The sequence below is a fragment of the Heterodontus francisci genome, chromosome 7 (assembly GCF_036365525.1).
Source record: "Heterodontus francisci isolate sHetFra1 chromosome 7, sHetFra1.hap1, whole genome shotgun sequence".
NCBI lineage: Eukaryota > Metazoa > Chordata > Chondrichthyes > Heterodontiformes > Heterodontidae > Heterodontus > Heterodontus francisci.
Genome location: NC_090377.1, coordinates 34,131,509 through 34,151,116, shown reverse-complemented (window position 1 = coordinate 34,151,116; position 19,608 = coordinate 34,131,509). Strand labels below are relative to the sequence as shown.

General features: G+C 53.8%; 3 protein-coding genes across 17 annotated transcripts in view; 1 reads left to right on the top strand and 2 right to left on the bottom strand.

The window, feature by feature from the left end:
- Nucleotides 1–2,725, top strand: part of LOC137371924 (NADH dehydrogenase [ubiquinone] 1 alpha subcomplex subunit 3-like) — a 61,518-nt gene extending 58,793 nt beyond the window's left edge. Inside the window, exons 3-4 of the mRNA XM_068035001.1 lie at nucleotides 572–649; nucleotides 2,533–2,725. Coding sequence (XP_067891102.1) covers nucleotides 572–649; nucleotides 2,533–2,624 — 170 coding nt within the window. The 3' untranslated portion in view covers nucleotides 2,625–2,725. The remainder of the gene's footprint in view (nucleotides 1–571; nucleotides 650–2,532) is intronic.
- The window catches only part of gtdc1 (glycosyltransferase-like domain containing 1), an 872,535-nt gene that overhangs the window by 521,851 nt on the left and 331,076 nt on the right, over nucleotides 1–19,608 (bottom strand). The gene's annotated exons all lie outside the window — the stretch shown is intronic.
- LOC137371796 (TCF3 fusion partner-like) overlaps nucleotides 3,207–19,608 on the bottom strand; it is a 75,833-nt gene continuing 59,431 nt past the window's right edge. Inside the window, exons 3-5 of the mRNA XM_068034676.1 lie at nucleotides 9,854–9,923; nucleotides 7,764–8,012; nucleotides 3,207–3,606 (exon numbers count right to left, since the gene is read on the bottom strand). Coding sequence (XP_067890777.1) covers nucleotides 3,472–3,606; nucleotides 7,764–8,012; nucleotides 9,854–9,923 — 454 coding nt within the window. The 3' untranslated portion in view covers nucleotides 3,207–3,471. The remainder of the gene's footprint in view (nucleotides 3,607–7,763; nucleotides 8,013–9,853; nucleotides 9,924–19,608) is intronic.

Sequence of the window (19,608 nt, the reverse complement as noted above, 5' to 3'; positions counted from 1 at the left end):
AGACAGAGAAAAAGGGACACAGTCGGACAGACAGAGTAAGAGATGGAGGCATCCAGTGAGGGAGGGAGACAGGCAGAGTGATGCAGTGAGAGAGACAGGTGGACATGCAGAGAGAGACAGATAGGCAGTGAGAGTGAGACAGACAGAAATGAGACAGAGAGACACACAGAGAGGCAGATAGTGTGTGAGACAGAGAGAGAGAGAGTGAGTGAGAGAGACAGAGAAACAGGGAGACAGTGAGTGAGGGAGAGAGAGAGACAGTGAGGGGTCAGTGCCCATGGGGAGACCCGTCTGCCCCAGCGAGCGATCGCTCCCCAGATGGAGAGACCTGTCACCTACCCCCACCTCCCCAGCGAGGAGTCAATCCGCCTGGGGAGTCCCGTCCTCCTGCAACAAGGTGGTCAGTCCCCAGGGGGAAACACGGTCGCCCCCAAGGAAGGGTCAACCCCAGACACTCCCCACAGGGAGACCTGTGTCCCCCATCCCCCAGCAAGCTCTCACACTGGGAGTGGGAAGACAAAGGTAAGACTGAGTGTGGTTGATGGTTAAACTCTGTCTAATCTTGTTTCAGCGATACTGACTGCTCTGCTGAGTCCCAGTACGAGTTACCAAGCCAAAATGAACCAAGCTGTTCCCTACAATTACCCAGGTAAGAAGTGTGGCAAAGACGGACACACCCCTCACTGTAACACTCTGATATATCCCACACCCCTCACTGTCACACTCTGATATATCCCACACCCCTCACTGTAACACTCTGATATATCCCACACCCCTCACTGTAACACTCTGATATATCCCACACCCCTCACTGTAATACTCTGATATATCCCACACCCCTCACTGTAACACTCTGATATATCCCACACCCCTCACTGTAATACTCTGATATATCCCACACCCCTCACTGTAATACTCTGATATATCCCACACCCCTCACTGTAACACTCTGATATATCCCACACCCCTCACTGTTACACTGATATATCCCACAACCCTCACTGTAACACTCTGATATATCCCACACCCCTCACTGTAACACTCTGATATTTCCCACACCCCTCACTGTAACACTCTGATATTTCCCACACCCCTCACTGTAACACTCTGATATTTCCCACACCCCTCACTGTAACACTCTGATATATCCCACACCCCTCACTGTAACACTGATATATCCCACACCCCTCACTGTAACACTCTGATATATCCCACACCCCTCACTGTAACACTCTGATACATCCCACACCCCTCACTGTAACACACTGATATATCCCACACCCCTCACTGTAACACTGATATATCCCGCACCCCTCACTGTAACACTCTGACATACCCCACACCCCTCACTGTAACACTGATATATCCCACACCCCTCACTGTAACTCTCTGATATACCCCGCACCCCTCACTGTAACACTGATATATCCCACACCCCTTACTGTAACACTCTGATATATCCCACACCCCTCACTGTAACACTCTGATATATCCTACCCCCCTCACTGCAACACTTTGATATGTCCCACACCCTTCACTGTAACACTCTGATATATCCTACACCCCTCACTGTAACACTCTGATATATCCCACACCCTTCACTGTAACACTGATATATCCCACACCCCTCACTGTATCACTCTGATATATCCCACACCCTTCACTGTAACACTTTGATATGTCCCCTACCCTTCACTGTAACACTCTGATATGTCCCACACTCTTCACTGTAACACTTTGATATGTCCCACACCCCTCACTATAACAGATATATCCCACACCCCTCACTGTAACACTCTGATATGTCCCATACCCCTCACTGTATCACTCTGATATATCCTACCCCCCTCACTGTAACACTCTGATATGTCCCACACCCCTCACTGTAACACTCTGATATATCCTACACCCCTCACTGTAACACTTTGATATATCCCACACCCCTCACTGTAACACTCTGATATATCCCACACCCCTCACTGTAACACTGATATATCCCACATCCCTCACTGTAATACTCTGATATATCCCACACCCCTCACTGTAACACTCTGATATATCCCACACCCCTCACTGTAACACTTTGATATATCCCACACCCCTCACTGTAACACTCTGATATATCCCACACCCCTCACTGTAGCACTCTGATATATCCCACACCCGTCACTGTAAAACTCTGATATATCCCACACCCCTCACTGTAGCACTCTGATATATCCCACACCCCTCACTGTAACACTCTGATATGTCCCACACCCCTCACTTGTAACACTTTGATATGTCCCACACCCCTCACTGTAACACTCTGATATGTCCCATACCCCTCACTTGTAACACTTTGATATATCCCACACCCCTCACTGTAACACTCTGATATGTCCCACACCCCTCACTGTAACACTCTGATTTACTCACACCCTCTGCTCATCGACCCCTCCCATCTCGCTATCGCTGCTGCTCGGTAGCACACAATGTTCACCGATCTGATTCTCAATTCTTGCTTTAATTTCCCTGTTGTTTTCCATCCAGTTCCCATGCGAGATAATGGGAATATGCCTGATATTCCAGCCCATCCTTGTGATAAGCTTGGACCTAGTCTGGAATGGATGAAGAATCTTTGAGAAGGGACATCACTGAGTTTGAGCTCGATCCTGAACCAAGATATTTATATTAAATGTATTTTTAAAAAAAAGCAATAAATTTGCTGCTACTGCAGAACTGAGCAGACGTGATCGTAATTTCCTGTGATGTTCCTTGGTTTCCAATCTCTGGTCCCCTCTTTCTGGATCAACAAGCCGAGTTGTTTTTATATGACGGCCTTGTCTTCAGAAAGCAGGAGCAATACAATTTTACACCAGGTCATATCAGGGATAGCTCGGTCAAAGAGCGAGGTTTTAAGCAGTGTCAAAGGAGAGAGAGAGAGAGAGCGGAGAGGTTCAGGGAGGGAATTCCAGAGCTCGGTGGGGGGGAGCCCTAGGGCTGCTGAAGGCACGGTCACCAGTGGCGGAGCATTGAGGAGGGGGGATGCTCAATAGGCCGGGATTGGAGGAGGGCAGAGATCTCGGCGGGTTTTAGGGGCTGGAGGAGGTTTCAGAGATAGGGAGGGGCGAGGGGGCCATGAACAGGAAGATGAGAATTGTAGGGGCTGGAGGAGGTTACAGAGATCGGGAAGGGGCAGTGGTATGAACTGAAAGAGAGATGGAAGAATCACGCTGGGTTGGAATAATTCCTCTTTTATTTTAGGGGTGCGTGCGGTGTGAATCGGTCACAGCGTTGATTCTCCACAGGCGCTTTCCGAGTTGCAATCTGAGGCTCCCTCCCTGGGCCGCCCCGCAACCCAGTTCAGAGGCAGAGTAAGAGGATGGCACGGAATGGCTGAAAGCCAATGTTCAGTACTGCCCTCCTCTCCTCCCCCTCTTCCTCCCCTCCTCCTCCTCTTCCTCCAGGACTCTGAGATGCGCACAGAGCTCAGTCAAACTCTGGGTACACTGCCGGACTTGGGTAGTCGCTGTACCCCGCCTTCTCCTCGGGGCTACTGGGGTTCCACACTTGGGCAAGAGGCTCGGTCACATCTGGAGGTGACATCTCCTCATCGCTGCATTCCTGTGAGGGGCGGGGTGAAGAATGAAAAGGAACAACGTCGGGCCTTTAACAAGAAATGTACACAATCCCAAAGGACCCAAACCCCTTCCCATTCACTCCCACTACACAATCCCAATGGACCAGAACCCCTTCCCATTCGCTCCCACTGTACACAATCCCAAAGGACCCAAACCCCTTCCCGTTCACTCCCACTACACAATCCCAATGGACCCAAAACCCTTCCCGTTCGCTCCCACCGTATAAAATCCCAATGGACCCGAACACCTTCCCGTTCACACCCACTGTACACAATCCCAATGGACCCAAACCCGTTGCCGTTCACTCCCACTGCACACATTCCCAATGGACCCGAACTCCTTCCCATTCACTCCCACCGTACACAATCCCAATGGACCCGAACCCCTACCCGTTCACTCCCAAAATACACAATCCCAATGGACCGAAACCACTTCCCATTCACTCCTACTGTACACAATCCCAATGGACCCAAAACCCTTCCCGTTCGCTCCCACTGTACACAATCCCAATGGACTCAAACCCCTTCCCGTTCACTCCCACCGTACACAATCCCAATGGACCCGAACCCCTACCCATTCACTCCCAAAATACACAATCCCAATGGACCTAAACCCCTTCCCATTCACTCCTACTGTACACAATCCCAATGGACCCAAAACCCTTCCCGTTCGCTCCCACTGTACACAATCCCAATGGACTCAAACCCCTTCCCGTTCACTCCCACCGTACACAATCCCAATGGACCCGAACCCCTACCCATTCACTCCCAAAATACACAATCCCAATGGACCGAAACCCCTTCCCATTCACTCCTACTGTACACAATCCCAATGGACCCAAAACCCTTCCCGTTCGCTCCCACTGTACACAATCCCAATGGACTCAAACCCCTTCCCGTTCACTCCCACCGTACACAATCCCAATGGACCCGAACCCCTACCCATTCACTCCCAAAATACACAATCCCAATGGACCTAAACCCCTTCCCATTCACTCCTACTGTACACAATCCCAATGGACCCAAAACCCTTCCCGTTCGCTCCCACCGTATAAAATCCCAATGGACCCGAACACCTTCCCGTTCACTCCCACTGTACACCATCCCAATGGACTCAAACCCCTTCCCGTTCACTCCCACCGTACACAATCCCAATGGACCCGAACCCCTACCCATTCACTCCCAAAATACACAATCCCAATGGACCTAAACCCCTTCCCATTCACTCCTACTGTACACAATCCCAATGGACCCAAAACCCTTCCCGTTCGCTCCCACCGTATAAAATCCCAATGGACCCGAACACCTTCCCGTTCACTCCCACCGCACACATTCCCAATGGACCCAAACTCCTTCCCGTTCACTACCACCGTACACAATCCCAATGGACCCGAAGCCCTTCCCGTTCACTCCCACCATACACGATCCCATGGACCCAAACCCCTTCCCGTTCACTCCCACTGTACTCAATCCCAATGGACCCAAACCCCTTCCCATTCGCTCCCACCGTATAAAATCCCAATGGACCCAAACCCCTTCCCGTTCGCTCCCAACGTATAAAATCCCAATGGACCCAACCCCCTTCCCGTTCACTCCCACCGGACACAATCCCAATGGACCCAAACCGCTTCCTGTTCACTCCCACCACACACAATCCCAATGGACCCAAACTCCTTCCGCTCACTCCCACTGTACACAATCCCAATGGACCCAACCCCCTTCCCGTTCACTCCCACCGTACACAATCCCAATGGACCCAAACCGCTTCCTGTTCACTCCCACCGCACACAATCCCAATGGACCCAAACTCCTTCCGCTCACTCCCACTGTACAAAATCCCAATGGACCCAAATTCCTTCCACTCACTCCCACTGTACACAATCCCAATGGACCCATACCCCTTCCCGTTCACTCCCACTACACAATCCCAATGGGCCCAAACCCCTTCCCGTTCACTCCCACCGTACACAATCCCAGTGCACCCAACCTCCTTCCGCTCACTCCCACCGCACACAATCCCAATGGACCCAAACCCCTTCCCGTTCATTCCCACTGTACACAATCCCAATGGACACAAACCCCTTCCCGTTCACTCCCACCGTACACAATCCCAATGGACCCAAACTCCTTCCGCTCACTCCCACTACACAATCCCAATGGGCCCAAACCCCTTCCCGTTCACTCCCACCACACACAATCCCAATGGACCCAAACCCCTTCCCGTTCACTCCCACTGTACACAATCCCAATGGACCCAAACCCCTTCCCATTCACTCCCACCGTACACAATCCCAATGGACCCAAACCCCTTCCCGTTCACTCCCACCGTACACAATCCCAATGGACACAAACCCCTTCCCGTTCACTCCCACTGTACACAATCCCAATGGACCCAAACCGCTTCCTGTTCACTCCCATCGCACACAATCCCAATGGACCCAAACTCCTTCCGCTCACTCCCACTGTACAAAATCCTAATGCACCTAAACTCCTTCCGTTCACTCCCACTGTACACAATCCCAATGGGCCCAAACCCCTTCCCGTTCACTCCCACCGTACACAATCCCAATGGACACAAACCCCTTCCCGTTCACTCCCACTGTACACAATCCCAATGGACCCAAACCGCTTCCTGTTCACTCCCACTGTACAAAATCCCAATGGACCCAAATTCCTTCCACTCACTCCCACTGTACACAATCCCAATGGACCCATACCCCTTCCCGTTCACTCCCACTACACAATCCCAATGGGCCCAAACCCCTTCCCGTTCACTCCCACCGTACACAATCCCAGTGCACCCAACCTCCTTCCGCTCACTCCCACCGCACACAATCCCAATGGACCCAAACCCCTTCCCGTTCATTCCCACTGTACACAATCCCAATGGACCCAAACCCCTTCCCATTCACTCCCACCGTACACAATCCCAATGGACCCAAACCCCTTCCCGTTCACTCCCACTGTACACAATCCCAATGGACCCAAACCCCTTCCCATTCACTCCCACCGTACACAATCCCAATGGACCCAAACCCCTTCCCGTTCACTCCCACCGTACACAATCCCAATGGACACAAACCCCTTCCCGTTCACTCCCACTGTACACAATCCCAATGGACCCAAACCGCTTCCTGTTCACTCCCATCGCACACAATCCCAATGGACCCAAACTCCTTCCGCTCACTCCCACTGTACAAAATCCCAATGCACCTAAACTCCTTCCGCTCACTCCCACTGTACACAATCCCAATGGACCCAAACTCCTTCCGCTCACTCCCACCGTACACAATCCCAATGGACCCAAACTCACTCCCACCGTACACAATCCCAATGGACCCAAACTCCTTCCGCTCACTCCCACCGTACACAATCCCAATGGGCCCAAACCCCTTCCCGTTCACTCCCACCGTACACAATCCCAATGGACACAAACCCCTTCCCGTTCACTCCCACTGTACACAATCCCAATGGACCCAAACCACTTCCTGTTCACTCCCATCGCACACAATCCCAATGGACCCAAACTCCTTCCGCTCACTCCCACTGTACAAAATCCCAATGCACCTAAACTCCTTCCGCTCACTCCCACTGTACACAATCCCAATGGACCCAAACTCCTTCCGCTCACTCCCACCGTACACAATCCCAATGGACCCAAACTCACTCCCACCGTACATAATCCCAATGGGCCCAAACCCCTTCCCGTTCACTCCCACCGTACACAATCCCAATGGACACAAACCCCTTCCCGTTCACTCCCACTGTACACAATCCCAATGGACCCAAACCGCTTCCTGTTCACTCCCACTGTACACAATCCCAATGGACCCAAACTCCTTCCGCTCACTCCCACCGTACACAATCCCAAACCCCTTCCCATTCACTCCCACCGTACACAATCCCAATGGACACAAACCCCTTCCCGTTCACTCCCACTGCACACAATCCCAATGGACCCAAACTCCTTCCCGTTCACTCCCACTGTACACAATCCCAATGGACCCAAACCGCTTCCCGTTCACCCCCACTGTACACAATCCCAATGGACCCAAAACCCCTTCCTATTCACTCCTCCTGTTCACTTCCCCCCTTCCCTCCTCCATCCCTTCAATATGTGCACAAGGGTGTGTTGTGGTACCTGTTTGATCTGGTCGTGTCCGAGAATGTAGAAGGGACTTGAATGCCTCTTGGAGGACTGAGCCTCCCTCTCTTCCTTGATCCTTTTCCTCTTGGCACTACCTCCTTCGCCGGGCAGGGGGCTGTCTGACCCCTGTGACCCCTGCGAACCCAGCGGCCGAGACTTGGAGGCCTGGACGTCCTCGCCCTCCAGCAGGGCGCTTTGGGCGTTGTCACCCAGCAGGGTGTCGTCCCCATGGATGCCCTCATCCTGTCAAGACAGAATAACCTCTCAGTGAAATGCTATCTGTGGAAATGAGTGTGAATGGGCTCTGAGTATTCATTAAAACAGTGAGCAGAGTCACCTCGCCTGTCTGACATCCAGTCCTGGATGAGCGGATTCTTTTTCCAACTGAATAGTGGGAAGATAAAAGCCACTGCCCTCGCTCCCCACCTCAAACTCCGTTCCCTCGCTACAGATTCCATCCCTCTCCCTGACCGCAGTCCGAGGCTGAACCACACAGTTCACAATCTCGGCCTCCTATTTGACCCCAAGATGAACTCTTATGTCCACCTCATCACTAAGGCGGCCAAGTTCCACCTCCGTAACGCTGTCTGTCACAGCTGATCTGCTGCCGGAACCCTCGTCCTGCTGGCCTCCCAACTCCCACCCTCTGTAAACTTTGGCTCATCCGAAACTCCTGCTGCACAACTCCCGCCCCCCACCCACGTACCCTGTCCTAACTCGCACCATTCGTCCCTCAACCCCTCCCTGTGCTCACTGGCTCCCGGTCCGCAAAGCCTCAATTTTACAATTCTCCTCCTCCAGTCCAAATCCCTCCATGGCCCCTCACCCCCCTCTCTACCTCTGTAACCTCCTCCAGTCCCTACAATTCTCATCCTCCTGTTCAATCTCTCCATGGCCCCTTGCCCACCCTCCCTCCCTATCTCTATAACCTCCTCCAGCCCCTACAATTCTCATCCTCCTGTTCAAATCCCTCCATGGCCCCTCACTCCCTATCTCTATAACCTCCTCCAGCCCCTACAATTCTCATCCTCCTGTTCAAATCCCTCCGTGACCCCTCGCCCCCTCCCTCCCTATCTCTATAACCTCCTCCTGCCCCTACAATTCTCATCCTCCTGTTCAAATCCCTCCGTGGCCCCTCGCCTCCCTATCTCTGTAACCTCCTCCAGCCTCTACAATTCTCATCCTCCATGGCCCCTCACCCCCTCCTCCCTATCTCCGTAACATCCTCCAGCCCTCCCTCTTTGACCGACCTTTTCCCCACCTGTCTCTAATATCTCCTTACTTGGCATGGCGTTAAATTCTGTTCGGTTAACACTCCTGTGAAGTACCTCGGGTCGTTTTACAGTGGTCATGGCGCTATAGAAAGGTGAGTTGTTATTGATAAGTGTTGCGGTTATAAATACATAGCGCCCTTAATGCAGAAAAACGTGCCAAGACGTTTCGCAGGAGTACACGATCTGCAGCTAGGAGCTACAAGTGACGAAAAGCTGGTCAAAGAGGTAGGTTTTAACAGCCATTTATAGAATTAGATGGGATTTACGGCACAGAAACAGGCCACTCGGCCCATCCCCTTCACGCAGCTAACTGGCGCCCCCTTAAAGAGTCACCAGGGGCCATCAATGTAAGCCAGTCGCGAATAAATCCAACGGGGTGGGGGGGGGGGGGATTTCAGGGGAAACTTCTTTACCCAGAGTGGGGAGAATGTGGATCTCGCAATCTGGGCGAAACTGGACAGAGTACTGTGAAGGGGGGGAGGGGGTCAAGAGGTCAGGAGCTGACCGGAACTGGACTCAGTATTCTGGGGTCAGGGGTCAGTACCTGATCAGGCTGCCACACGACATTGGGAGGGTGCAGTGACGGTTCATTGGACTGATTCCTGGGATGACGGGGGCTAGGTCGGGGCTTCCTTCGAGGAGTGGTTGGATAGAATGGGCCAACATTCCCTGGGGTTTAGAGGAATGAGAGGTGATCTCATTGAAACCCGTAAAATCCTCAAGAGGGCGTTTGACAGATGCTATCAGGAGACACAACGTCTGCGTCTGGTTTGTAATGGCTGGACAGAATGATGAAGGACAGCGAGTTACCTCGAGCAGGATCGTGAGCTGGGCCGATCGGTAGTCATCACCATGAGAGTCCAAACACTTCATCAGGAATCTAACAACAAAGCAGAAACGAAAATGTTAGCAATCGGCTGCACCGGCCTTCAACAATGCATACAGCACTCCTAAGTACAGGCATCGACACTGGGGCAGGTGGGGGCTACATTATAGAGTTCAGATTTTACAGCAGGAACCCTGGCTGATTTCCCCTCTCTCCCTCTCTCTAACCCAGGGGTCACTGGACAGTGAACAGGAGCAGGAACCCTGGCTGATTTCCCCCTCTCTCTCTCTAACCCAGGGGTCACTGGACAGTGATCAGGAGCAGGAACCCTGACTGATTTCCCTCTCACTCTCTCTCTCTCTAAACCAGGGGTCACTGGACAGTGATCAGGAGCAGGAACCCTGGCTGATTTCCCCTCTCTCGAACCCAGGGGTCACTGGACAGTGATCAGGAGCAGGAACCCTGGCTGATTTCCCTCTCTCTCTCTAACCCAGGGGTCACTGGACAGTGATCAGGAGCAGGAACCCTGGCTGATTTCCCCTCTCTCTCTCTCTCTCTCTAACCCAGGCGTCACTGGACAGTGATCAGGAGCAGGAACCCTGGCTGATTTCCCTCTCTCTCTCTCTCTAACCCAGGGGTCACTGGACAGTGATCAGGAGCAGGAACCCTGACTGATTTCCCTCTCTCTCTCTAACCCAGGGGTCACTGGACAGTGATCAGGAGCAGGAACCCTGACTGATTTCCCTCTCACTCTCTCTCTAACCCAGGGGTCACTGGACAGTGATCAGGAGCAGGAACCCTGACTGATTTCCCTCTCTCTCTCTCTCTAACCCAGGGGTCACTGGACAGTGATCAGGAGCAGGAACCCTGACTGATTTCCCTCTCACTCTCTCTCTAACCCAGGGGTCACTGGACAGTGATCAGGAGCAGGAACCCTGACTGATTTCCCCCCTCTCTCTCTCTCTCTAACCCAGGGGTCACTGGACAGTGATCAGGAGCAGGAACCCTGACTGATTTCCCTCTCTCTCTCTAACCCAGGGGTCACTGGACAGTGATCAGGAGCAGGAACCCTGACTGATTTCCCTCTCTCTCTCTCTCTAACCCAGGAGTCACTGGACAGTGATCAGGAGCAGGAACCCTGACTGATTTCCCTCTCTCTCTCTCTCTAACCCAGGGGTCACTGGACAGTGATCAGGAGCAGGAACCCTGACTGATTTCCCTCTCACTCTCTCTCTAACCCAGGGGTCACTGGACAGTGATCAGGAGCAGGAACCCTGACTGATTTCCCCCCTCTCTCTCTCTCTCTAACCCAGGGGTCACTGGACAGTGATCAGGAGCAGGAACCCTGACTGATTTCCCTCTCTCTCTCTAACCCAGGGGTCACTGGACAGTGATCAGGAGCAGGAACCCTGACTGATTTCCCTCTCTCTCTCTCTCTAACCCAGGAGTCACTGGACAGTGATCAGGAGCAGGAACCCTGACTGATTTCCCTCTCTCTCTCTCTCTAACCCAGGCGTCACTGGACAGTGATCAGGAGCAGGAACCCTGACTGATTTCCCTCTCTCTCTCTAACCCAGGGGTCACTGGACAGTGATCAGGAGCAGGAACCCTGACTGATTTCCCTCTCACTCTCTCTCTAACCCAGGGGTCACTGGACAGTGATCAGGAGCAGGAACCCTGACTGATTTCCCCCCTCTCTCTCTCTCTCTAACCCAGGGGTCACTGGACAGTGATCAGGAGCAGGAACCCTGACTGATTTCCCTCTCTCTCTCTAACCCAGGGGTCACTGGACAGTGATCAGGAGCAGGAACCCTGACTGATTTCCCTCTCTCTCTCTCTCTAACCCAGGAGTCACTGGACAGTGATCAGGAGCAGGAACCCTGACTGATTTCCCTCTCTCTCTCTCTCTCTAACCCAGGGGTCACTGGACAGTGATCAGGAGCAGGAACCCTGGCTGATTTCCCCCCCTCTCTCTCTCTAACCCAGGGGTCACTGGACAGTGATCAGGAGCAGGAACCCTGGCTGATTTCCCCCCCTCTCTCTCTCTCTAACCCAGGGGTCACTGGACAGTGATCAGGAGCAGGAACCCTGGCTGATTTCCCCTCTCTCTAACCCAGGGGTCACTGGACAGTGATCAGGAGCAGGAACCCTGGCTGATTTCCCCCTCTCTCTCTCTCTAACCCAGGGGTCACTGGACAGTGATCAGGAGCAGGAACCCTGACTGATTTCCCCCCTCTCTCTCTCTCTAACCCAGGGGTCACTGGACAGTGATCAGGAGCAGGAACCCTGGCTGATTTCCCCTCTCTCTCTCTCTCTCTAACCCAGGGGTCACTGGACAGTGATCAGGAGCAGGAACCCTGGCTGATTTCCCTCTCTCTCTCTCTCTAACCCAGGGGTCACTGGACAGTGATCAGGAGCAGGAACCCTGGCTGATTTCCCCTCTCTCTCTCTCGAACCCAGGGGTCACTGGACAGTGATCAGGAGCAGGAACCCAGGCTGATTTCCCTCTCTCTCTAACCCAGGGGTCACTGGACAGTGATCAGGAGCAGGAACCCTGGCTGATTTCCCCTCTCTCTCTCTAACCCAGGGGTCACTGGACAGTGATCAGGAGCAGGAACCCTGACTGATTTCCCCTCTCTCTCTCTCTAACCCAGGGTTCACTGGACAGTGATCAGGAGCAGGAACCCTGGCTGATTTCCCCTCTCTCTCTCTCTAACCCAGGGGTCACTGGACAGTGATCAGGAGCAGGAACCCTGGCTGATTTCCCCCCTCTCTCTCTCTAACCCAGGGTTCACTGGACAGTGACCAGGAGCAGGAATCCTGGCTGATTTCCCTCTCTCTCTCTCTAACCCAGGGGTCACTGGACAGTGATCAGGAGCAGGAACCCTGACTGCTTTCCCCTCTCTCTCTCTCTAACCCAGGGGTCACTGGACAGTGATCAGGAGCAGGAACCCTGGCTGATTTCCCCTCTCTCTCTCTCTAATCCAGGGGTCACTGGACAGTGATCAGGAACCCTGACTGATTTCCCTCTCTCTCTCTCTAACCCAGGGGTCACTGGACAGTGATCAGGAGCAGGAACCCTGGCTGATTTCCCCTCTCTCTCTCTCTCTAATCCAGGGGTTACTGGACAGTGATCAGGAGCAGGAACCCTGACTGATTTCCCCTCTCTCTCTCTCTAACCCAGGGTTCACTGGACAGTGATCAGGAGCAGGAACCCTGGCTGATTTCCCTCTCTCTCTCTCTAACCCAGGAGTCACTGGACAGTGATCAGGAGCAGGAACCCTGACTGAATTCCTCCTCTCTCTCTCTAACCCAGGGGTCACTGGACAGTAATCAGGAGCAGGAACCCTGGCTGATTTCTCTCTCTCTCTCTAACCCAGGGGTCACTGGACAGTGATCAGGAGCAGGAACCCTCGCTGATTTCCCCCTCTCTCTCTCTCTCTCTAACCCAGGGGTCACTGGACAGTGATCAGGAGCAGGAACCCTGACTGATTTCCCTCTCTCTCTAACCCAGGGGTCACTGGACAGTGATCAGGAGCAGGAACCCTGGCTGATTTCCCCCTCTCTCTCTTTAACCCAGGGGTCACTGGACAGTGATCAGGAACAGGAACCCTGGCTGATTTCCCCCCTCTCTCTCTCTCTCTCTAACCCAGGAGTCACTGGACAGTGATCAAGAGCAGGAACCCTGACTGATTTCCCTCTCTCTCTCTCTAACCCAGGGGTCACTGGACAGTGATCAGGAGCAGGAACCCTGGCTGATTTCCCCCCTCTCTCTCTCTCTAACCCAGGAGTCACTGGACAGTGATCAAGAGCAGGAACCCTGACTGATTTCCCCCTCTCTCTCTCTAACCCAGGGGTCACTGGACAGTGATCAGGAGCAGGAACCCTGGCTGACTTCCCCCTCTCTCTCTTTAACCCAGGGGTCACTGGACAGTGATCAGGAGCAGGAACCCTGGCTGATTTCCCCCTCTCTCTCTTTAACCCAGGGGTCACTGGACAGTAATCAGGAGCAGGAACCCTGGCTGATTTCCCTCTCTCTCTCTCTCTAACCCAGGAGTCACTGGACAGTGATCAGGAGCAGGAACCCTGACTGATTTCCTCCTCTCTCTCTCTAACCCAGGTGTCACTGGACAGTGATCAGGAGCAGGAACCCTGGCTGATTTCCCCCTCTCTCTCTCTCTAACCCAGGGGTCACTGGACAGTGATCAGGAGCAGGAACCCTCGCTGATTTCCCCCTCTCTCTCTCTCTCTCTAACCCAGGGGTCACTGGACAGTGACCAGGAGCAGGAACCCTGACTGATTTCCCTCTCTCTCTCTCTCTCTAACCCAGGGGTCACTGGACAGTGATCAGGAGCAGGAACCCTGGCTGATTTCCCCCCTCTCTCTCTAACCCAGAGGTCACTGGACAGTGATCAGGAACAGGAACCCTGGCTGATTTCTCCCCTCTCTCTCTCTCTCTAACCCAGGGGTCACTGGACAGTGATCAAGAGCAGGAACCCTGACTGATTTCCCTCTCTCTCTCTCTAACCCAGGGGTCACTGGACAGTGATCAGGAGCAGGAGCCCTGGCTGATTTCCCCTCTCTCTCTCTCTAATCCAGGGGTCACTGGACAGTGATCAGGAACCCTGACTGATTTCCCTCTCTCTCTCTCTAACCCAGGGGTCACTGGACAGTGATCAGGAGCAGGAACCCTGGCTGATTTCCCCTCTCTCTCTCTCTCTAATCCAGGGGTTACTGGACAGTGATCAGGAGCAGGAACCCTGACTGATTTCCCCTCTCTCTCTCTCTAACCCAGGGTTCACTGGACAGTGATCAGGAGCAGGAACCCTGACTGATTTCCCCCTCTCTCTCTCTCTAACCCAGGGGTCACTGGACAGTGATCAGGAGCAGGAACCCTGGCTGATTTCCCCCTCTCTCTCTCTCTCTCTAACCCAGGGGTCATTGGACAGTGATCAGGAGCAGGAACCCTGACTGATTTCCCTCTCTCTCTCTCTCTCTAACCCAGGGGTCACTGGACAGTGATCAGGAGCAGGAACCCTGGTTGATTTCCCCCTCTCTCTCTTTAACCCAGGGGTCACTGGACAGTGATCAGGAACAGGAACCCTGGCTGATTTCTCCCCTCTCTCTCTCTCTCTCCAACCCAGGAGTCACTGGACAGTGATCAAGAGCAGGAACCCTGACTGATTTCCCTCTCTCTCTCTCTAACCCAGGGGTCACTGGACAGTGATCAGGAGCAGGAACCCTGGCTGATTTCCCTCTCTCTCTCTAACCCAGGGGTCACTGGACAGTGATCAGGAGCAGGAACCCTGGCTGATTTCCCCCCTCTCTCTCTCTCGAACCCAGGAGTCACTGGACAGTGATCAAGAGCAGGAACCCTGACTGATTTCCCTCTCTCTCTAACCCAGGGGTCACTGGACAGTGATCAGGAGCAGGAACCCTGGCTGATTTCCCCTCTCTCTCTCTCTAACCCAGGGTTCACTGGACAGTGATCAGGAGCAGGAACCCTGGCTGATTTCCCCTCTCTCTCTCTCTAACCCAGGGGTCACTGGACAGTGATCAGGAGCAGGAACCCTGGCTGATTTCCCCTCTCTCTCTCTCTAACCCAGGGGTCACTGGACAGTGATCAGGAGCAGGAACCCTGGCTGATTTCCCCTCTCTCTCTCTCTAACCCAGGGGTCACTGGACAGTGATCAGGAGCAGGAACCCAGGCTGATTTCCCTCTCTCTCTAACCCAGGGGTCACTGGACAGTGATCAGGAGCAGGAACCCTGGCTGATTTCCCCTCTCTCTCTCTCTAACCCAGGGTTCACTGGACAGTGATCAGGAGCAGGAACCCAGGCTGATTTCCCCTCTCTCTCTCTCTCTAACCCAGGGGTCACTGGACAGTGATCAGGAGCAGGAACCCTGGCTGATTTCCCCTCTCTCTCTCTCTAACCCAGGGGTCACTGGACAGTGATCAGGAGCAGGAACCCAGGCTGATTTCCCTCTCTCTCTAACCCAGGGGTCACTGGACAATGATCAGGAGCAGGAACCCTGGCTGATTTCCCCTCTCTCTCTCTAACCCAGGGGTCACTGGACAGTGATCAGGAGCAGGAACCCTGGCTGATTTCCCTCTCTCTCTCTCTAACCCAGGGGTCACTGGACAGTGATCAGGAGCAGGAACCCTGGCTGATTTCCCCTCTCTCTCTAACCCAGGGGTCACTGGACAGTGATCAGGAGCAGGAACCCTGACTGATTTCCCCTCTCTCTCTCTCTAACCCAGGGTTCACTGGACAGTGATCAGGAGCAGGAACCCTGGCTGATTTCCCTCTCTCTCTCTCTAACCCAGGAGTCACTGGACAGTGATCAGGAGCAGGAACCCTGGCTGATTTCCCTCACTCTCTCTCTCTAACCCAGGGGTCACTGGACAGTGATCAGGAGCAGGAACCCTGGCTGATTTCCCCTCTCTCTCTCTCTCTAACCCAGGGGTCACTGGACAGTGATCAGGAGCAGGAACCCTGGCTGATTTCCCCCCTCTCTCTCTCAAACCCAGGGGTCACTGGACATTGATCAGGAGCAGAAACCCTGGCTGAATTCCCCCCTCTCTCTCTCTAACCCAGGGGTCACTGGACAGTGATCAGGAGCAGAAACCCTGGCTGATTTCCTCTCTCTCTCTAACCCAGGAGTCACTGGACAGTGATCAGGAGCAGGAACCCTGGCTGATTTCCCTCTCTCTCTCTCTCTAACCCAGGGGTCACTGGACAGTGATCAGGAGCAGGAACCCTGGCTGATTTCCCCTCTCTCTAACCCAGAGGTCACTGGACAGTGATCAGGAGCAGGAACCCTGGCTGATTTCCCCTCTCTCTCTCTCTAACCCAGGGGTCACTGGACAGTGATCAGGAGCAGGAACCCTGACTGCTTTCCCTCTCTCTCTCTCTCTAACCCAGGGGTCACTGGACAGTGATCAGGAGCAGGAACCCTGGCTGATTTCCCCTCTCTCTCTCTCTAATCCAGGGGTCACTGGACAGTGATCAGGAACCCTGACTGATTTCCCTCTCTCTCTCTCTAACCCAGGGGTCACTGGACAGTGATCAGGAGCAGGAACCCTGGCTGATTTCCCCTCTCTCTCTCTCGAACCCAGGGGTCACTGGACAGTGATCAGGAGCAGGAACCCTGGCTGATTTCCCCCTCTCTCTCTTTAACCCAGGGGTCACTGGACAGTAATCAGGAGCAGGAACCCTGACTGATTTCCTCCTCTCTCTCTCTAACCCAGGGGTCACTGGAATGTAATCAGGAGCAGGAACCCTGGCTGATTTCCCTCTCTCTCTCTCTCTAACCCAGGGGTCACTGGACAGTGATCAGGAGCAGGAACCCTCGCTGATTTCCCCCTCTCTCTCTCTCTCTCTAACCCAGGGGTCACTGGACAGTGATCAGGAGCAGGAACCCTGACTGATTTCCCTCTCTCTCTCTAACCCAGGGGTCACTGGACAGTGATCAGGAGCAGGAACCCTGGCTGATTTCCCCCTCTCTCTCTTTAACCCAGGGGTCACTGGACAGTGATCAGGAACAGGAACCCTGGCTGATTTCCCCCCTCTCTCTCTCTCTCTAACCCAGCAGTCACTGGACAGTGATCAAGAGCAGGAACCCTGACTGATTTCCCTCTCTCTCTCTCGAACCCAGGGGTCACTGGACAGTGATCAGGAGCAGGAACCCTGGCTGATTTCCCTCTCTCTCTCTCTAACCCAGGAGTCACTGGACAGTGATCAGGAGCAGGAACCCTGGCTGATTTCCCTCTCTCTCTCTCTAACCCAGGGGTCACTGGACAGTGATCAGGAGCAGGAACCCTGGCTGATTTCCCCTCTCTCTCTCTCTCTCTCTAACCCAGGGGTCACTGGACAGTGATCAGGAGCAGGAACCCTGACTGATTTCCCCTCTCTCTCTCTCTAACCCAGGGTTCACTGGACAGTGATCAGGAGCAGGAACCCTGGCTGATTTCCCTCTCTCTCTCTCTAACCCAGGAGTCACTGGACAGTGATCAGGAGCAGGAACCCTGGCTGATTTCCCTCACTCTCTCTCTCTAACCCAGGGGTCACTGGACAGTGATCAGGAGCAGGAACCCTGGCTGATTTCCCCTCTCTCTCTCTCTCTAACCCAGGGGTCACTGGACAGTGATCAGGAGCAGGAACCCTGGCTGATTTCCCCCCTCTCTCTCTCTAACCCAGGGGTCACTGGACATTGATCAGGAGCAGAAACCCTGACTGATTTCCCTCTCTCTCTCTCTAACCCAGGGGTCACTGGACAATGATCAGGAGCAGGAACCCTGGCTGATTTCCCCTCTCTCTCTCTAACCCAGGGGTCACTGGACAGTGATCAGGAGCAGGAACCCTGGCTGATTTCCCTCTCTCTCTCTCTAACCCAGGGGTCACTGGACAGTGATCAGGAGCAGGAACCCTGGCTGATTTCCCCTCTCTCTCTCTCTCTCTCTAACCCAGGGGTCACTGGACAGTGATCAGGAGCAGGAACCCTGACTGATTTCCCCTCTCTCTCTCTCTAACCCAGGGTTCACTGGACAGTGATCAGGAGCAGGAACCCTGGCTGATTTCCCTCTCTCTCTCTCTAACCCAGGGGTCACTGGACAGTGATCAGGAACAGGAACCCTGGCTGATTTCCCCCCTCTCTCTCTCTCTCTAACCCAGGAGTCACTGGACAGTGATCAAGAGCAGGAACCCTGACTGATTTCCCTCTCTCTCTCTCTAACCCCAGGGGTCACTGGACAGTGATCAGGAGCAGGAACCCTGGCTGATTTCCCCCTCTCTCTCTTTAACCCAGGGGTCACTGGACAGTGATCAGGAACAGGAACCCTGGCTGATTTCCCCCCTCTCTCTCTCTCTCTAACCCAGGAGTCACTGGACAGTGATCAAGAGCAGGAACCCTGACTGATTTCCCCTCTCTCTCTCTCTAACCCAGGGGTCACTGGACAGTGATCAGGAGCAGGAACCCTGGCTGATTTCCCCCCCTCTCTCTCTCTCTAACCCAGGAGTCACTGGACAGTGATCAGGAGCAGGAACCCTGGCTGATTTCCCTCTCTCTCTCTCTCTAACCCAGGGGTCACTGGACCAGTGATCAGGAGCAGGAACCCTGGCTGATTTCCCTCACTCTCTCTCTCTAACCCAGGGGTCACTGGACAGTGATCAGGAGCAGGAACCCTGGCTGATTTCCCCTCTCTCTCTCTCTCTAACCCAGGGGTCACTGGACAGTGATCAGGAGCAGGAACCCTGGCTGATTTCCCCTCTCTCTCTCTCTAACCCAGGGGTCACTGGACATTGATCAGGAGCAGAAACCCTGGCTGATTTCCTCTCTCTCTCTAACCCAGGAGTCACTGGACAGTGATCAGGAGCAGGAACCCTGGCTGATTTCCCCCCTCTCTCTCTCTCTAACCCAGGAGTCACTGGACAGTGATCAAGAGCAGGAACCCTGACTGATTTCCCCCTCTCTCTCTCTAACCCAGGGGTCACTGGACAGTGATCAGGAGCAGGAACCCTGGCTGACTTCCCCCTCTCTCTCTTTAACCCAGGGGTCACTGGACAGTGATCAGGAGCAGGAACCCTGGCTGATTTCCCCCTCTCTCTCTTTAACCCAGGGGTCACTGGACAGTAATCAGGAGCAGGAACCCTGGCTGATTTCCCTCTCTCTCTCTCTCTAACCCAGGAGTCACTGGACAGTGATCAAGAGCAGGAACCCTGACTGATTTCCCTCTCTCT